Genomic DNA, 19462 nt, shown 5'->3' with positions numbered 1-19462 from the left:
ACCTGTGTTGCAAACTTTTTAAGCTGCATCATGCACTGAAAAAAGTGCTTGACATAGAATTAAGAAACAAGGGTAAATATTGGGCTTCATTTTGCCCAATGTCAACAATATTTCATCAAGTAGTACATTGTTTAAAACTGAAGCAAAATCCAGGGCTGTCTGGTTCTTGAGCTCCTGCTTTGAACTACTGTGTGGTATTTCGTTGCTGTATCACTTAGCTATGTGAATTTGAACAAGCCACTACATCTCCTTGGATATGAGTTACATGTAATATTGATGCTCTGAAGATACGTTCTTTTGGCATTGGAGTAGATTATTTAGTAGATTGTCCTGTTATAAGAACCTTATTTCTTTGGAAGCTGATGGATAAGTTTATTCATTCAACAAATAATGTGTTGAGTATGTTGATTTTGCTAAGCTCTGGGAATTGAGTGGAGCACAAGCAGAGCTAGTTGTTGCTGTCATGGAGATTAAGTGTGACGGGGTCTGTAATAATTGAAGGACAGAGTGTAATATGATCAGATAGTGATGGCGCCTAACCTGGTACAGGAGGACTGTGAAGGCGTCCCAGAGAAAGTAACATGTAGGTGAAACCTGAGCACGCCCCTTGAGTTTAAGGGAAAACGGTGATTTTTCTCTAACCTAGAATACTACCTTTCAACTGACTCCTTACGTCCCTCTCACCTCTCGCTAAGCTATTAATTTGTTCATTCATTCGTTCATTCAACAACTGTTTATTGAAAAACTGTGTGTCAGGCACTGTTTTAAGGGTTTGAAATGTATTACAGAATTAATGAGACAGATTTCTGTCCTTACATAATCTTACATTTTAATGGGGTAGGGAGAAGCAGAGGATAGACCATACGCTAATAAGTAAATAATAAGCTCAAATCTTCAAAACACAACCAGAATGAGACCCCTCATTTCTTTGCTCTTAGGCTGAAGTTCAGTCTCTTTACTGTGGCTTGTGAGGCCCTGCTTTACTGCTCTGAGGGCTCATTCTTCAGACCCCAGCACGATGACTGTGTCCTGTGTGCTTTCATTTGTGAGGTCTCTTTTCCAAGTGACGATGTCTGAGAAGTTTCCTGGAACTCTATTTTTGAATTACAGATCCCCTGTTGTCACATGCCCTCTTCCCTTCTGGGTAGCAGGCATCTTGAAGATGGTGCCTTTCTTGTTCCCTCCTGTGTCTTCAGGGCCTAGTACGTGCAGATGGTAATGAGAGTTGGTTTGGTGAAGGGACGCGGAAGAGAAAGGTGTTTCTGGATGAGCTGAGTAGGATGTGCACAGGCTGGGGGAATGCCGGGTTCCAGGGTGGGACTAAATGTTATGGTGAGATGTTCTGGGGATGAGCCTGGGGGCTCAGGTGCGCAGGACCAAGTGTTGTAACCAAGTTGAAGAGTTTAAATTTGATTCTAAGGTATTGGGGAGTCACGAAAAATTTAAGCAGAATTTTGGGGATATTGGTTTTGATAACATTTAGTATCTTGGAAATCATTAATTAGATCATTTGAATAACACCTTCAAGTGTGGCTGATTTAATTTTTAAATTATGAAAATAGTATGAGGTATGAAATTTTGATCTTCCTGGTAATAAAGTGTAATGCATGCCTAAGGGTATATAGTGAGGAATAAAAATTCCCCCTTTTCTGCAACTCTCAGTCCTGTTTTTGAGCATAACTCAAGCTGAGTTTTTTTATACGTGTCCATACGAAAGCTTTCATGAACATTCAAATGTGTTTTTCTGTCCTAATGTAGGTAAGGCCGTATTATATACATTATCCTACAACTTATTTCCTGCCCCACAGTGTACACTATATTTTGCGTATCTTCAGAATGTAAGAGTTATTTTCTTAAAACCTGCGTCTGAGCCGTCATTCGTCCGCACGGAGCCGAGGCCCTCGGAACTCCGAGGTGCGTCCCTCAAGGCCCTGCCAACGGTCATGCCTTCCGCTTCTGCTTCTGTCCTTTTTCTGTTGCTTCCTTATTGTGCTTCCATTTTTGCTTCATCAGCCATCTTTTGTTTTGTAGAACATCAAGTCCCTTCCTAATCTAGTGGTTTTGTTCGTGTTCCTTTTGTCTGGACTCCTTTCACCCTAAGCTTCCCATGGCAGCTAGCTGTGAGTATTTTCATGTTTTAGTTTGAATTTTACTTCAGAAGGACCCTTTCTGAGCAGTCTGTCTAAAACAGTTTGCCCTCATACTCTCCTCTTTGGTACTGTTTCCATGTAACATTTATTTCAATTCTTAATTGATTTGTCTACTTAAGGGCAAAAACTATTTCACATAGTATTGCCTAGTAGACATTTATTGAACAGATGTGTAAATGGATGGATAAGAACGTATGGATCAACCTCATTTATTAATAAGACCATGTAAGACTCCATCTTCTGCCTGAACCATTTGTTGTACCTATCCCTTACTGGAGGCTTTTTAAATTGTTTTTCTTATTTTCTTACTAAAATACCACCAACACACTGAAAATAGAAAATGTCTTTGTAAATCTCTGTGTGTATGCACATGAGTGTATAAGATAGCTTCCTAAAAATGAAATCGCTGGGTTGAAAGATGTATGTCCTCAAAACTTTTGATAGATGCTGACAATTTCTTTTTTAAAAGATTGTACCATTTTGTACTACGCCAGGTGAGCGTAGTGCTGGTTTACCTTCAGGCCGTCGCTTCAGGCTGCTGTCAGGTTTTGGCAGACGAAAAAGTGATGTCTTATTTTAATTTGTGTGCCTGTAATTATGACCAAAGTTGAACATACTTACGTATTATCCTTTGTATTTTATTTATGTAAACTTATTTAATTGTTTACCCATTTTTCCTGATGCTTGTTGATCTTGATTCAAATTTTTTATTAAAATTTTTTTCTATCTCTACACTATGTTAATATGTGTGCCATTGAATTTGGGGCTGTATGGTTTTAAAAAATCTCTTGAAGAGTACTTTTATATAGCCTGATAATAAAACTAAATGTGTTAAAAGAACATATTAGAGTTGAGTATATTTAATAATGTAATGCTGAAACTAATAAGAGTTTTTAAATGTCTAGTATATCATGTGTCCTCAATGAAATATTTTGGAATGAATAACGGACAAGTGAAACATCAACTTTGAAAGCAGTTTGATTTTACTTGGAAGTTCGTTTAGTAGAATTTGTTTTTCATAGTAATAAGAAAACTTAAAAAATAATGATTAAAAGACGAGAGTTTTGTGTCAGTTTATGGAAGTGTTGGGTTTGTGGCAGTTAAATCATTTTTAGAAGTTTTGCTTTGTGTAAATATATATCTTTCTGTACACACACATAACATCCATAATGTGTGTGTGTGTGTGTGTGTGTGTGTGTGTGTGTGTGTGTGTATATATATATATATAAATAAGTGACAAATATGACTACTGAATTCTGTGAATTATCTTTAACATTTGGCTGTTCTGTCAAGGTAATGAACTTTTTAGGCAGCAGTGTATCTTCTCCCAGAATGTCTTTTGCAAATATGCTATTACACATTTGAAAGAAAAGACATGTTAAAAGTTTCCTTCCAGGCTTCTCATAATCCATCTCCCTCAGCCAGCACTCTTCCTGTATTTTGTTCGCGAGGCACTAATTGTCCGCATTTGGCAGGTTTAACACTTCCTGACAGAGAGGCTATTAAGGGGAAGTATTCTCCAATAACTGTCACTGGCTTGAACAAAGAACCTTCAAACTCAGTGTGTGGAAACCACTAACATTCTTAAAGGACCCTTTTCATGGATTTTTATCCCTTTAAGCTAAAATTTGGAGAATGTAGGGTCAGCGAAAACAGTAAGGTGTAATAAAGCAGTAAACCTTGATTTTTTGGAGGAGAAGAGTGGGAGGTATAGATTTATCTCTGACTGGAAAACAATTGTTATTTGAAAAATCTCATTAGCAGATGTGACTGCTTGGGGTAAAAAAAAAAAAGACTTAAAACTGATGTCGCTTTCAGGACTGCTTTGAACTTAACAAGCACCTATTTGTGGAGCAGACTGGCTAATGAAAGGAAATTAAATTTTTCTGACAACTTCCCCTGCCAACCTCTGTATTCAGGGGATGTTATTAGGTACTGAAGACTTTTTTTTTTTTTTTTTTGACATAAACGAACTAGTTATAAACATTCCCTCCCCTCCCAACTCCCACGCCACCCCCCTTTTTGGGGGAGGATTCTGACATGGTTATTCGACATTTTTAAAGTATTAGCTTAAAAGCTTAAAAAAAATTCCAGCCTTCACTTCAGTATTTTAGTGACTTTCTAAAACTTCAGGTATTCTTACCTCTAGTGGTTTCAAAACATTATTGTCATCCCTTGTGCTAGTTTAGTTTGTCACTGAATTATAAAAATAAAAAAAAAAAAAGTTAAATTTACTAGGAGGCTTGCATTTAACACCTTTTCAACTTTGTCTTTACTGTTATGTAAGTAAATGTATCAGGAATGTTCTTTTTGGGTGTGTTAGGTGAGTTAATGATCAACGAAATAGTTTAGATTCAAGGGAAGTTTTTGTCCTTTTAGTGACATTGGTTGATATTTAGCAATAACTAATCCTTATATTCATAAACTCTTACCTTGTACTGTTTTGGAATGCATTTCTTTCCTTGGCTTTTTGGAAATTTACCCCCATTGGTTGGTTGGTTGAATTTAAGGTTTTAAGTTATGTAGTAAGGTAAAGATAAAATATGTACCCGAAAAAAGGAAGAAGTTAAAAAAAAAAGAAAAAACAATGGAGATTCCTAGAGCAAATTTGGTGGTGGTGGGGTTGGGGGGAGAATTGGCAATTCCTGCAGATACCGGAAATGTACTTTATTTCTGGAAAATCTTGAGTTACTCCCAAACAATAGAGAATCAACTCCCCCTGCTGACAGAATCTAGGAAAACATGACATAAATATCAGAAGGACAGGAACTAGTGGGCTGTGGACAAGCTTTAATGATCTGATTTATGATTCGGTATTGATTGTAAACATCTAAATTCTGCCATTAAGTTCCAGCAACTGCACCAAATCATTTGGTAATTCTGGTAGTGCTTCCTGCCAGCTCATTTCAACCTGCTTTGAGTTTCTTAATATAATAATGATGAGGTAGAATTTACATTCCACTTATGGTATTAATTTTACATTTCTCTGAATGAAAAGAGTTAGAAGGTTGTAAAATTGGACATTAAATGAATCAGAGGAGACAGTAGCGCAATATATGACTGCCCTAAAGACATTGTGCAATGGCTGTTGGGATTAATGTTGAGTCTCATTTCCTGCTTTTCCAGGATGTAGATGAAGCTGTCAGAATTGCAAGGGAAATTGGTAAGTTCTTAAATTAACTTTGGTGGAGTTCCTATGTCTTTCAGCAGATACGGTGGAGTAAACATGTAATAATAATTCCCAATGAGCAAATGATATTTTATAGTTTTACTTTTCCAATTACTTTTGCTCTGGGAGGATTTATCAGCTGAATGACCATTTTCTGTTGTTAAAGTGAACTTTACAGAGTAATTTGACTTTAATTATAGTTCTTTTGTAAGATGAAGTCACTGGTTAATTGAAAGAAGGAACTGTCTTAACTCTTGAGATTGGATGTGATGTGAATTTATATGTATATAGTTGAATGCAGCTTATTAAAGGACATGTATGATTAAAATTAAGATACTGTACTTGATTGACAAAGCTCTTCGAGTTTTCACTTGTTCCTAAGATGTTCAATATCAATAATCTTGCTAGAAAGAGAAAATAGATTGTGAGAAATTAGAACTGAATGTTTTAAATGGGAGTAAAAGATGAACTGAAGGACATTTTACTGCGTGTTTTACTTGACTGTTCTAGATACATTGTACCGGGGCAGTGTTTATCATCATCTATTTTCAGAAATATTTCTGGCACTCATGACAATTGTATATTCAGTATCCACTTATTAAGAAAATATATGAGGGTGTTCTGTTATCATGGATGAGCAATGCTATTAAATAACTTCATAGTTTTATTAATGGAATTAGTATTTACATACATTTGACAGAGATTTGTAGATATGTAAGAGAAATTAGACAATGCTTTGGTGGTCAGGAATCCACAGCATCTTCTTAGCGTCCCTTACCTGAAATAGGACCAAGCTTTTCAATGGCCCACATTAACATTTCTTTTAGTCTTGTTTTCTCATTAAGATTGATTATTTAGAATTATTTTGTTCATTTGGGGAGCATTCGATTTGGCAACATTTGTTACATAGTTGTGATCTGTAGAAATATCTCACTGATCTGAAAGTGGCTGCCTGCATTAGTCAAAAATAAATTTTTTGCAATAGGAACCAGCTAGCTTGGCGGTTCCTTAGTGATCTGAAAAGCTGTTGGGCTCGTGGCATCTCGTTTCTGGTTGGGTCTGGCGAAATTATTTGGGTTTGGCTCATTGTTGAGTGTGTTTTATGTTTATTTGTTTTGCAAATATTTCTCTTACTGATATAGATCCTGGACTTAAGACCAGACTTAGAAAGCCTTCTTTTATCTGACTAAAACATCTCTTCATTAATCATTTCTTCAGACTCATCAACATGTTCAAAAAACATTTCCCTGCTTCACAGGAAGACTTGCTAGATTGCTGAATAAGTTGGACTACATGGAACTGATGTTTTTCATGGAGAAAAGCAAAAGCTTCTGTCTGTGGTTTGAAATCACTGGCATTCCTCATAGCCTGAGAGGCATGTAGCATCCTGCTGGCTTTTGAGGAAGACTTTCCTAAAGCAATTTTCATTTTATTCTGTTGCCTACTTTTAGATTTCAGAAGTCATCTTTCTGGTTTAGATGATGTTGCTATTACCTGCGTAACAGGATAGTAATCCTGTTACCACAACACTGTCTACTTATGTAGGTACATTTGGAGGAATTTAGAGGGTTTAGATGAAAATCTTGTATTACAGTGGCAGTGCCACATTTTGAATTATGATTCTTCAACTTCTGAGCAATTCCTTTGTATAACTGGCCGGTTGCAGATTGTTTTGCTTGCTTTCATCTCTTCTGCCCTTTTCTTCTTTTTTTAATCTGCGACCGTTAAAGTAACCAGTTATTCATGAAGATACTCTGGCCAGTTCTCATCACTGGGCTTTCTTCCCTTAATATTTTAATGTTGTGTTTTACCCCTTTTCAGTTTTCTACTGAGGTTACCTAATTCAATCTAAGGCTCTTTATATTTAGGCACATCATTTATGACTCTTTCCTATCTTCTAATTCTTCCCCAATTATTCCTTCTCATTTGTGGAAGAAATGATTGCAACCATGGCTATTAACTATAAGAGTGCTGGTGTTCACCTATGCTGAAAGGGAAACCATAAAATGTGAGGTGAAATAAAGCATAATAAAGAACCAGGGTCCTGGGCTTTGTAGAAGCTTTTGGAATTTCCCTAAAAGCCCTTTCTGAACCACCAAGGAAACTTCCCATAAAACCTTTTCCTTCAGGTGTCAGCTTCTGAAATAAATGAAATTACTATTATTAAAGTGTCTTGGTTTTCTGTATTGTTTGGTGAGTCTTCCAGTTTGTTTTCTACTAATTTTATTGATATATATAACATTTTAACTACATTATGATTTCGATGGGCCTTTGTGAGCTCATGTCAGAGTTGAATTGAACGTTGATTCCACGGGAAAGCATGCTTTTAGTTCTAAACAACTGAATTATAATCAGACCTTCGAACCTCTCCATTTCTAAGTTGCGGATTGTCCATGTGTCATACCTATTCGTAGACTTTTCTGTTTGAATTCATTGTGTTACGCTCTGAAAATGAAATTGATCATCTTTTTTGTGGCTCTGTCCTCTCTCTCGTCTTTACTTTTCTGGAAACAGGAATCTGCCGCCAGAGGAAACTAAGTGCACTGAGCACTGATGAATTAGGTGCTTTTACATAATAACAGCTCTTGTTTATGGAGCATTTTTTTCCTTGTAAGCGGGCACTTTGTGAATGTTATTTCTAATGCTAATTCTTGGGTTAATTATTTCATTTACATTTAAGAAACTAAGGATTAGAAATGGTAAGTAATTTGCTCAAGGTCACAGAGCTACTGAGTGGTGGGCCTGCTTTACATTTAGGTTCATTTAGCACCAAGGACCATGGATTTTTCATTATACTTCGGCTAAACTAATGGGATTAGAGGATGAGAGCTAAAATTTGAGTCACTACTTAGTGTAAAATACTGTAAGGCGCATGAGCATGTTATATGAGGAGTTAAAGAAGCAGACAGCCTCTTATCAATGACGGGGTGAGAGACAGTTAAGACTTAATATGTTACATCTATGCACTTGTTTTTTGGTCTTCCTTGTCTCCCTCAGTCTCGCTCCTGATTTTTTCCTTTGACTCTCCACCTTTGGAGATACAAAGCTCTTGATCCCCAGTTTATCTTTAACCCCAGAGATAGACAGCAGTAATCAGTGGGCTTGATTTGCATTAAAGTTTGATCTTTTTACTTGATCAAAGGTCCTTAATACAATGAAACCAAAATTGATCCTTAAAAGGAAAAGAAATTGTAAATCTAAAACCTGTCTTTTAATGACTTCCATATTATTCTGTCTCTTCACTTTTGCCCGTCTTTCTCACAATTGCAAATCATGCCAATTAAAAGTTTTTTTTGATCTTCAGGTCCACAGTTCTCCAAACCTGCTTCTCCCACCGTTTATACATTCCAGTAAATGTCCCTCCATTCACTCAGTGGCTAAAGCTAAAAACCTAAGATCTATCCTGATGCCTTTTCCCTGTCAACCTATTGTTAGTCTATCAATAGATACTGTCAGTTCGTTCAGAATATCTCCCATATTCACTGCTCACTATCTTTACTACCAACACTCTCTTCCCCACTGCCATTGTCCTTACAGAGCTACAATAGTTTCTCTACTTCTTTTCTTAAACACTTCAAAGCCATTCTTCACATAGCAGCAGTGTGATATTTTATACTGAATAATAAGGACACACCCCATCTCATACCCATACCTGCCTTAAACCCTCTAATGGCTTTCCATTGCACTCAGATAAAATCAAAATTCTTTACCCTGACCACAAACCCCAAATGATGTGGCACCTGCCTTTCTCCCCCATCTCATTTTATACCACTCCCTTTTTGACTAATGTACTTCACTCACTCTGGCTTTCTTGAACACACCAAACTTCAAGGCTTTCGAATATGTTTTGGGGGTTGGGAGGGAAGCCTGGAATACTCTTGCTGATATATTAATGTAGATGGCTCCTTGTACCCTTTCATATTTTACCTTAAATGTCATGTCTTCAAAAGGAGGTGCTCTTATATTGCCACGTGGTCATTCTGTGTTTTATAACCATTTTGTAAGTATCTGTGTAGTACTCATAAACTTTGGGTATTTTTCTTGTTCATTAACTTTTTCCTCAAAGTATTTTGAAAAATTACAATCATACAATATTTTGAAAGAATTTACATTGTTTACCCAAAACCAAGACTCAGCCATTGATCTTTAGCTGAATTTGTTTTATCACTTACCTATTCATTTGAGAGTCCATATTAATTTTGGTGCATTTCAGAATACATTGTGGATATCAGTATGCATCCCACTGAAGATACATGTCATTAATTGAATTCAATATTTGTATACGATTTTGTTATTTTGAGGCAAAATTTGTATACAGTGACATGAACAAATCTTAAGTCTTTGCTGATTTTGATTTATGCATAGTCTGTATATCCTAAAACCCCACCATGATATTGGACTGTAGATAGTCAGTCCAGAGAGTTCCTTTGTACTCCTTCCAAGTCAGTCCTTTCTTTCCAGGTCTGGAGACAGCCTGTTCTAAATTTCTATACTAAAATTTAGATTTAAAAAAATTGAGATAAGATTTAAATATAACATTCAGCCTTTCAAAATGTACAATGAAGTGCTTTTTAGTGTATTCACAAGGTCACACAACCTTCACCACTAATTCCAGCATATTTTTATTATCCCCCCAAAAAACTATATCTATAAATATTCACTCCTTATTTCCCCATCCCTATGGCAAACACTAATTTACTTTGTTTCTATGGATTTACTTATTCTGGATATTTCATAAAGGAACCTTATATAGCATGAGTTTTTGTATCTGTTTTCTTTCATTTACTCATGTTTCAGAGTTCATCCACATTTTTACCATGTATCAACACTTAATTCCTTTTTATGATTGAATAGTGTTCCTTTGTGTGTGTGTGTATATATATATATATATATATATATATATATACCACATAATGTTAATCTTCTCACCTATGGATGGACAGTTGAGTTGTTTCCACCTTTTGACTGTTGTAAATAATGTGCTATGAACATACATGTACATGTATTTGGGTATCTGTTTTCAATTCTTTTAGGTATATACCTAGCTGTGGAATTGCTAGGTTATATAATTTTATGTTTAACTTTTTAAGGAGTTACCAAATTGTTTTCCACAATGGCTGAACCATTTTACATTCCTACCAGCAATGTATGAGGGTTCTAATTGCTTTACATCCTGCCAACACTTGTTATTTTCCTGTTTTGTTTGCTTGTTTTTTAATATTATGGCCACCCTAGTGTGTATGCAATATCTCACTGTGGCAGATATTGGCAGAATGGATAAAAAACAGATACAGCTATATGCTGTCTGTAAGAAACTCACTTTAGATCCAGTGACAGATGTAGATTGAAAATGAAAGGATGGAAAAAGATACCCCATGCAAATAGTAACCAGAAGAGAGCTAGGGTGATTATATTATATCCATCAAAACAGACTTTAAGTCTCAGTCTGTTACAAGAGACAAAGACATTATGTATTGATGATTATAAACATATTGACTATCATAAATATATATGCACCTAACAGCAAAGACCCCAAAATACATGAAGAAAATGTTGACAGAATTGAAAGGAAAAATAGGCAGTTCTACAATAATAGTGAGAGACTTCCATACCACCCTTTAAATGATGGATGTAACATCTACAGAGAGGTCAGTAAGGAAATAGAGATCTTGACAAACACTATAAACCAATTAAATTATATATATAAAACACTGTACCCAAGAATAGAAGAATACACGTTTTTAAGAACTATTTGGAAAAAGGAAGAGTGAAAGAGTGAACAGTTGAGTTATAAATAATTTTTAAAGGAGAGGAGAAAGTAATATCAAACTGGAGCATTATCTTTCATGGTGTGTTCCTTGTTCTGTGGGCCTTCATTTGGTAAGGAAGTACTCCCCTGCCCCTTTTATTGAATTATCTTGATGTATTGCTCTTCTCTTAAAATAGTGTGGGATTCTCTGCATTAAAAATACTCTGTTTATCTCTGCAAACAATTTTATGTTCATTTAGTTATTCTTTCATAGTAAAATTGACTGTGGGTTAGTTGCCCTGGTATTTCTAGTACTTAAGGCAATACTTTTCACATAACATATATTCAGCAGTAAGTGGTTAGTCAATGAATGAACCCAAATACAAATGTATATGTAAATATGGAAATGAATTAAAGTAATCACTCGTTTTAAAGTTTTACCTTCACAATATTTTTGGACCATGAGTTGACAATAATTTTCTCACTTTCTGCCCCTCATCTTCAATAATGGAGGTACCCAGCAGCAGATATATTAAGTAAACCATGATAAACTCACAGTAACTAGATTAAAAAAATGTAGGATTATTCAAGTAAATTTAGCATGTACTTGTTAATGACTACTACTTACCCATTCTTGTAGGCTGTTCTTGGATAAATGAGGCTGGACTAATAAAAGTTTTTAGGAATCTAAGACTCAAATATGCGTGTCTCTTACTGAACCTTTTTGCCTTCACAGTAACTTAGGATGGTGACACCTCATGGTCTTTGCAAGCTAGACTCTTGCGCTTGTCTCTTCTTGGTACTAGTTTTCAGACTGCCTTGGCCTCTCACTGATGAGGGTCTGGGAACTGGGGTTGCCCTTTGTGTCCTGGTTGTTTTCCTTGGTCTTTTCTTCTCTTCCTTTTCTCATGTTATTAACGTTAGGAAAATGTTGTTCATTTTTTTAATATAGAAGAACAAATTGATCATAGTTAAGAGGGATAAAAATATTTGGCTAAGCCCTGAAATCTTCTGTTTCTTCTCTTTACTTAATGTTGCTTAGAAAATTTTTCACATGTGGTATATGACTCTAAAGATATATTGAAGAAACATTTGGAAAAATGTTACAGTTTATACCTTCTTAAAAATCTTACATCTTGTTATTTTCTGATTTGGTCCTCAGTAGAAGATTTATAAGAAATGCCTAAGAAAAAGTCTTGTTGAAGAAAAAGTTGATTCCTTATGAAATTCATTTAAAAATGAGGTTTTTACTTTGCTGTTTACCTATTTTGGAAGCAATGTGGGCATTTGAGGTCAGAGTGATAGTCCCTGGGGGATGGGAACATGTCTTCCAGGTCCCTTTTCTTCTTTTTTACCACTGTTATTGGTCACTTAATGTTTCCGTTTATTACTCCTACCTTCACATGCTGCGTTTAAGCACACATTCACTAATTCTCTCTGTATTTTACAATATTATGTTCATTCCCACTACCTCTTTCTGTTCCTCTCAGTCCTTCATCATCATTCTCTTGTTTTACTGCTGTTCATTCTTGCATATCTCTTCTTTTTTCTATTTATATTGAAAAGCTCTGCATTATGTTCAGACAGTAATGCGTAAACATCAAGTCTTTGGCTTTTGTTTGGAAACTTCATGTCTGTGAACCCTCTCCACTCTGGTCTACCTGGACGCTGATGTGTGCTTGATATCTGAGGCCACCAGCAGAGTTAGGTATCTAGTATTTTTTGTTTGCTGAGTAGAGGGAAATATGTAGACAAGATCTATTTTTCCTAAAAGTATAATATATAGCCTTTCTTTGCCAAATCAAAACAAATAATGTTAAGTATTTATTGAAATAACACATCTTGACAGTATCTTTATGTGTACAATATTGGTTCATTCTTATGTAAACTAAATATTTTTATACAGTTATTTATTTATGTGTATGCATAGCCAACTTAGGAAAGGCAAAGTATCCTGTGCCCACATCACACTCTTTCATTTTGCAATGGGAAAAACTCAGTGGTAGTAACGATCACCTACAGGCATCTATTTTGGAGATTTCATTTATCTGCAGTAGTAGCAGATGTGAATGATGAACAGTTGGGCTGCAGCATATACATGTTTACATTTTAGTCACTGGATAATTTGAGATCCCAGAAAGTTAGGATGTAAATGTGCACCTTAGTCTGAAGTGTGCTAACCCAAAAGGTACACCAGAACTAAATTGATAGTGATAAAACTTAACTAGAACTAATTTGTTATTCAAAGAGAACAAAGAGCAGAAATTATGACCAAATAAAAACAACATGGGTAATACATTGATAATGGAATTCGTTTCCCTGAATTGCTTGAATTTAAACTATCTTCTTTGTATTCATAATGGGAAACTTTCAGTGTAGCCAAATGTTGTGTGGCAGCCAAATTTCCCAGTAGATTCTGAATTATACTTTCTTGGGAAAATAATGATGTGCTCATTTTTATTTGCGTCTATGCAATTCTTTTATTAGTTGATCAGAGCTCTGTTATTCTCCATTATTATTGCCCTCCTCCTGTGACCTTAAAAAACAAAGATTTACTTTTTATTTATGTGACATGTTCACTTGCCATTGGTCTGGTTATGGGGTAGGAAGGTGTTCTGTTCTATGTGAGCCTCATTCAGGGAATATTCAGGTTGATGGAGATCTACCATCTGCAGTGGCAGGAAGTAGAGAGGCCTCAATTTGGTATCAACCATGAGGCTTTTTCCATGATTCAGTGTTCATTATTATATTTCATTGTATGTTTTTGCCATTTATGCATCATTGCATGAAGCTTGAATTCATTGACTTCTCTGTTTCTCCTACTGCTCTCTGTAAACTAGTGTCATCTCTTGCCGAGATCACAGTAATAGTCTTTCACATTACTCTGTCACAGCTTGGATTCCTTTAAGAGCAGACTATGGAATACTCTTGGGACCAATGTGCATGAGGGAAATGTAGGAAAGTGGACTGAAAGAAAGAGAAGTTGAATTGGGTTGAGGTAAGGTTCCACAAAGTCCTTTGCGAGTCCTGCAGAGAGCTCTGAATATTGGTTGATCTTTTATAGGTGTCTCAAACTGGGGCAAGGGCGGTTAAGGCCTTACACACCTGTATCAGTTAACCAGTGGGTATGGGCTGGCCCTAGGAAGCATCAAAACCTTAAGCAGAGAGCTGAGGATGAGTCATCTGTCAGTTGTCAATACCTTCAGCAGCTGGTCAAATAGCCTAGAGTGGTAATCTAGATAGAGAACCCCATTTCCAAATTTTTTTGTGTATTTTTTATGATCATTTATGAATATTTTCAGATACCTGCTATGATTTTTGATTCATGTTATTTAGAAATGCATTTAAAATAACTGAAAAATTTCAACCTTTTATTTATTGATTTCCTTTTTATTTAGAATCTTTCTGATTTGATGAGAATTGCTTTATGCCCAAGGAGTAAGACACTTTAAATACATCTTCCATGTGTGCCTGCAAAGAGAGTATATTCTCAGATTATTGTACAGAGTGGTTTTTTTTTTTTTTGGTATCATTAATGTACAATTACATGAGCACCATTATGGTCACTAGACTCCCCTTATTATCAAGTCCCCACCACCCCATTACAGTTACTGTCCATCAGTGTAGTAAGATGCTATAGAATCACTACTTGTCTTCTCTGTGCTAAATACTGCCTTCCCCGTGCACCCCCCTACATTATGTGTGCTAATTGTAATGTCCCCTTTTCTCTCTTATCCCTCCTTTCCTACCATCCTCCCAAATCCCTTTTCCTTTGGTAACTGTTAGTCCATTCTTGGATTCTGTGAGTCTGCTGCTGTTTTGTTCCTTTGGTTTTTTCTTTGTTCTTATACTCCACAGATGAGTGAAATCATTTGATACTTATCTTTCTCTGCCTGGCTTATTTCACTGAACATAATACCCTCTAGCTCCATCCATGTTGTTGCAAATGGTAGGATTTGTTTTCTTCTTATGGCTGAATAATATTCCATTGTGTATATGTACCACATCTTCTTTATCCATTCATCTACTGATGGACACTCAGGTTGCTTCCATTTCTTGGCTATTGTAAATAGTGCTGCGATAAACAGGGGTGCGTATGTCTTTTTGAAACTGGGCTGCTGCATTCTTCGGGTAAATTTCTAGGAGTGGAATTTCTGGGTCAAATGATATTTCTATTTTGAGTTTTTTGAGGAACCTTCATACTGCTTTCCACAATGGTTGAACTAATATACATTCCCACCAGCAGTGTAGGAGGGTTCCTCTATCTCCGCATCCTCGCCAGCATTTGTTGTTGTTTGTCTTTTGGATGTTGGCCATCCTAACTGGTGTGAGGTGATATCTCATTGTGGTTTTAATTTGCATTTCTCTGCCTAAAGCAGTCTACAGATTCAATGCAATCCCTATCAAAATGCCAACAGCATTCTTCAACTAACTAGAGAAAATGATTAGCCATGTGGAGCAACTTTTCATGTGTCTGTTGGGCATCTGAATTTCTTCTTTGGAAAAGTGTCTGTACAGCTCCTCTGCCCATTTTTTAATAGGCTTATTAGTTTTTTGTTTGTTGAGGTATGTGAGCTCTTTATGTAATTTGGATGCCAACCCCTTATCAGATGTCATTTATGAATATATTCTCCCATACTGTAGATGCCTATTTGTTCTACTGATGGTGTCCTTTGCCGTACAGAAGCTGTTCAGTTTGATATAGTCCCACTTGTTCATTTTTGCTTTTGTTTCCCTTGCCCAGGGAGATATGTTCATGAAGAAGTTGCTCATGTGTATGTCCCAGAGATTTTTGCCTATATTTTTTTCTAAGAGTTTTATGTTTTCATGACTTACATTCAGGTCTTTGATCCATTTTGAGTTTACTTTTGTGTATGGGGTTAGACAGTAGTCCAGTTTCATTCTCTTACATGTAGCTGTCCAGTTTTGCCAACACCAGCTATTGAAGAGGCTGTCATTTCCCTATTGTATATCCACAGCTCCTTTATCATATATTAATTGCCATGTATGCTTGGGTTTATATCTGGGCTATCTAGTACGTTCCATTGGTCTGTGGGTCTGTTCTTATGCCAGTAGCAAATTGTCTTGATTACTGTGGCTTTGTAGTAGAGCTTGAAGTCAGGGAGTGCAATTCCTCCTGCTTTATTCTTCCTTCTCAGGATTGCTTTGGTTATTCAGAGTCTTTTGTGGTTCCATAAGAATTTCAGAAGTATTTTCTCTAGTTAGTTGAAGAATGCTGTTGGTATTTTGATAGGGATTGCATTGAATCTATACATCACTTTAGGCAGGATGGCCATTTTGATAATATTAATTCTTCCTATCCATGAGCATGGGATGTGTTTCCATTTATTGGTATCTTCTTTCATTTCTCTCATGAGTGTCTTGTAATTTTCAGTGTATAGGTCTTTCACTTCCTTGGTTAGGTTTATTCCTAGGTATTTTACTCTTTTTGATGCAATTGTGAATGGAATTGTTTTCCTGATTTTTCTTTCTGCTTGTTCATTGTTAGTGTATAGGAGCACAACAGATTTCTATGTTTTAATTTTGTATCCTGCATCTTTGCTGAATTTGGATATTAGATCTAATAGTTTTAGAGTGGGTTCTTTATGTTTTTTAGTGTACAATATCATGTCATCTGCAAACAGGGACAGTTTAACTTCTTCCTTGCCAATCTGGATGCCTTTTATTTCTTTGTGTTGTCTGATTGCCGTGGCTAGGACCTCCAGAACTATGTTGAATAAAAGCGGGGAGAGGGGCCATCCTCATCTTGTTCCCGCCGATCTTAAAGGAAAAGCATTCAGCTTCTTGCTGTTAAGTATAATGTTGGCTGTGGGTTTGTCACATATGGCCTTTATTATGTTGAGGTACTTGCCCTCTATACCCTTTTGTTGAGAGTTTTTATCATGAATGGATGTTGTTTTTTCAGCACCTATGGAGATGATCGTGTGGTTTTTGTCCTTTTTGTTGATGTGTTGGATGATGTTGATGGATTTTCGAATGTTTTACCATCCTTGCATCCCTAGGATGAATACCCCTTGATCATGATGGATGATGTTCTTGATGTATTTTTGAATTCAGTTTGCTAATATTTTGTGGAGTGTTTTTGCATCTATGTTTGTCGGGGATATTGGTCTATAATTTTCTTTTTTGGAGGTGTCTTTGCCTGGTTTTTGTATTAGAGTGATACTAGCCTTATACAATGAGTTTAGGAATATTCCCTCCTCTTCTACTTTTTGGAAAACTTTAAGGAGGGTGGGTATTAGGTCTTCACTAAATGTTTGAGAAAATTCAGCAGTGAAACAGTCTTGTTGAGGGATTTTGTTCTTAGGTAGTCTTTTGATTCCCAGTTCAATTTCCTTGCTGGTAATTGGTCTGTTCAGATTTTTTCTTTCTTCCTTGATCAGCCATAGGAGGTTATATTTTCTAGAAAGTTGTCCATTTCTTCTAGATTATCCAGTTTGTTACCATATAATTTTTCATAGTATTCTCTCATAATTCTTTGCATTTCTGTGGTGACCGTTGTGATTTTTCCTTTCTCATTTCTGATTCTGTTTATGTGTATAGACTCTTTTTTTCTTGATAAGTCTGGCTATGGGTTTATCTACTTTATTTTCTCAAAGAACCAGCTCCTGCTTTCATTGATTCTCTCTATTGTTATATTCTTCTGGATTTTATTTATTTATGCTCTAATCTTTATTATTTCCCTCCTTCTACTGACTTTGGGCCTCATTTGTTCTTCATTTTCTAGTTTTGTTAATTGTGAGTTTAGACTGTTCATTTGGAATTGTTCTTCTTTCTTGATGTAGGCCTGTACTGAAATATTCTTCCCTCTTAGCATGACCTTCGCTGCATCCCACAGATTTTTGCAGTGTTCGAATTATTGTTATTTGTCTCCATGTATTGATTGATCTGTTTTTATTTGGTCATTGATCCATTGATTATTTAGGAGCTTGTTATTAAGCCTCCATGTGTTTGTGGGTGTTTTTGTTTTCATTGTGTAATTTATTTTTAGTTTCATACCTTTGTGATCTGAGAAGCTGGTTGGTATAATTTCAATCTTTCTGTAATTACTGAGGCTCTTTTTGTGGCCTAGTATCTGATGTATTCTTGAAAATGTTCCATGTGCACTTGAGAAGAATATGTATCCTGTTTCTTTTGAAGGGACTGTTCTGTAGAAGTCCGTTAGCTCCATCTGTTCTAATACATTGTTCAGTGCCTCTGTCTCTTTACTGATTTTCTGTCTGGTTGATCTGTCTTTTGGAGTGAGTGGTGTTTTGAAGTCTCCTAAAATGCAAAATAGCATTGCATTCTATTTCCCCCTTTAATTCTGTGAGTATTTGTTTCACATATGTAGGTGATGCTGTGTTGGGTGCATAGATATTATAATAGTTATATCCTCTTGTTGGACTGACCCCTTTATCATTATGTAATGTCCTTCTTTGTCTCTTGTTAGTTTCTTTGTTTTGAAGTCTATTTTGTCTGAGAGAAGTACTGCAACTCTTGCTTCGTTCTCCCTCTTCGTTGCATGAAATATCTTTTTCCATCCCTTCACTTTTAGTCTGTGTATGTCTTTGGGTTTGAAGTGAGTCTCTTGTAGGCAGCATACAGATGGGTCTTCTTTTTTTATCCATTCAGTGACTCTGTTTCTTTTGATTGATGCATTCAGACCATTTACATTTAGGGTGATTATCGATAGATATGTACTTATTGCCATTGCAGGCTTTAGATTTGTAACCAAAGGTTCAAGGGTAATTCCCTTACTCTCTAACAGTCTAATTTAACTCAATTAGGATGCTATTAGAAACACAACTTAAACGTTTTTTTTCCCCTCCTTTTTCTTCTTCCTCCATTCTTTTTATATTAGGTGTCATATTCTGTACTCCTTGTTTATCCATTGATTGGCTTTGGGATAGTTGATTTGATTTTTCAGCTGCTTCATAATTAATTGTTCTTCTTTACTGTGTTTTTATTTCCCCCGGTGACAACTATTTAGCCTTAGGATTACTTCTGTCTATAGCACTCCCACTAAAATGCACTGTAGAGGTGGTTTGTGGGAGGTAAATTCTCTCAGCTTTTGCTAATCTGAAAATTGTTTAATCCCTCCTTCAAATTTAAATGATAATCTTGCTAGATAGAGTATTCTTGGTCCAAGGCCCTTCTGCTTCACTGCATTAAATATATCATGTCACTCCCTTCTGGCCTGTAAAGTTTCTGCTGAGAAATCTAATGAAAGCCTGATGGGTTTTCCTTTGTATGTAGTCTTTTTTTCTCTCTCTTCTTCCTTTTAAAAGTCTGTCTTTATCCTTGATCTTTGCCATTTTAATTATTATATGTCTTGATATTGTCTTCCTTGGGTCCCTTGTGTTGGGAGATCTGTGCACCTCCATGGCCTGA

At 36.0% G+C, this 19462-nt stretch overlaps 1 protein-coding gene across 8 annotated transcripts in view; it reads left to right on the top strand.

Annotated features, from left to right (window-relative positions):
* The window catches only part of PCCA (propionyl-CoA carboxylase subunit alpha), a 357794-nt gene that overhangs the window by 107455 nt on the left and 230877 nt on the right, over nt 1–19462 (top strand). For 7 of the 8 annotated variants that reach the window (XM_073212398.1, XM_073212399.1, XM_037024801.2 and 4 more), the window contains one exon: nt 5277–5313. The exons of the other annotated variant lie outside the window; for it this stretch is intronic. In XM_073212398.1, coding sequence (XP_073068499.1) covers nt 5277–5313 — 37 coding nt within the window. The remainder of the gene's footprint in view (nt 1–5276; nt 5314–19462) is intronic. 8 annotated transcript variants of the gene reach the window in all.

This window comes from Manis javanica, chromosome 9, assembly GCF_040802235.1.
Source record: "Manis javanica isolate MJ-LG chromosome 9, MJ_LKY, whole genome shotgun sequence".
Classification (NCBI taxonomy): Eukaryota; Metazoa; Chordata; class Mammalia; order Pholidota; family Manidae; genus Manis; species Manis javanica.
The sequence above is the reverse complement of the archived record's forward strand: the minus strand, read 5'-3'. Positions and strand labels throughout refer to the sequence as shown.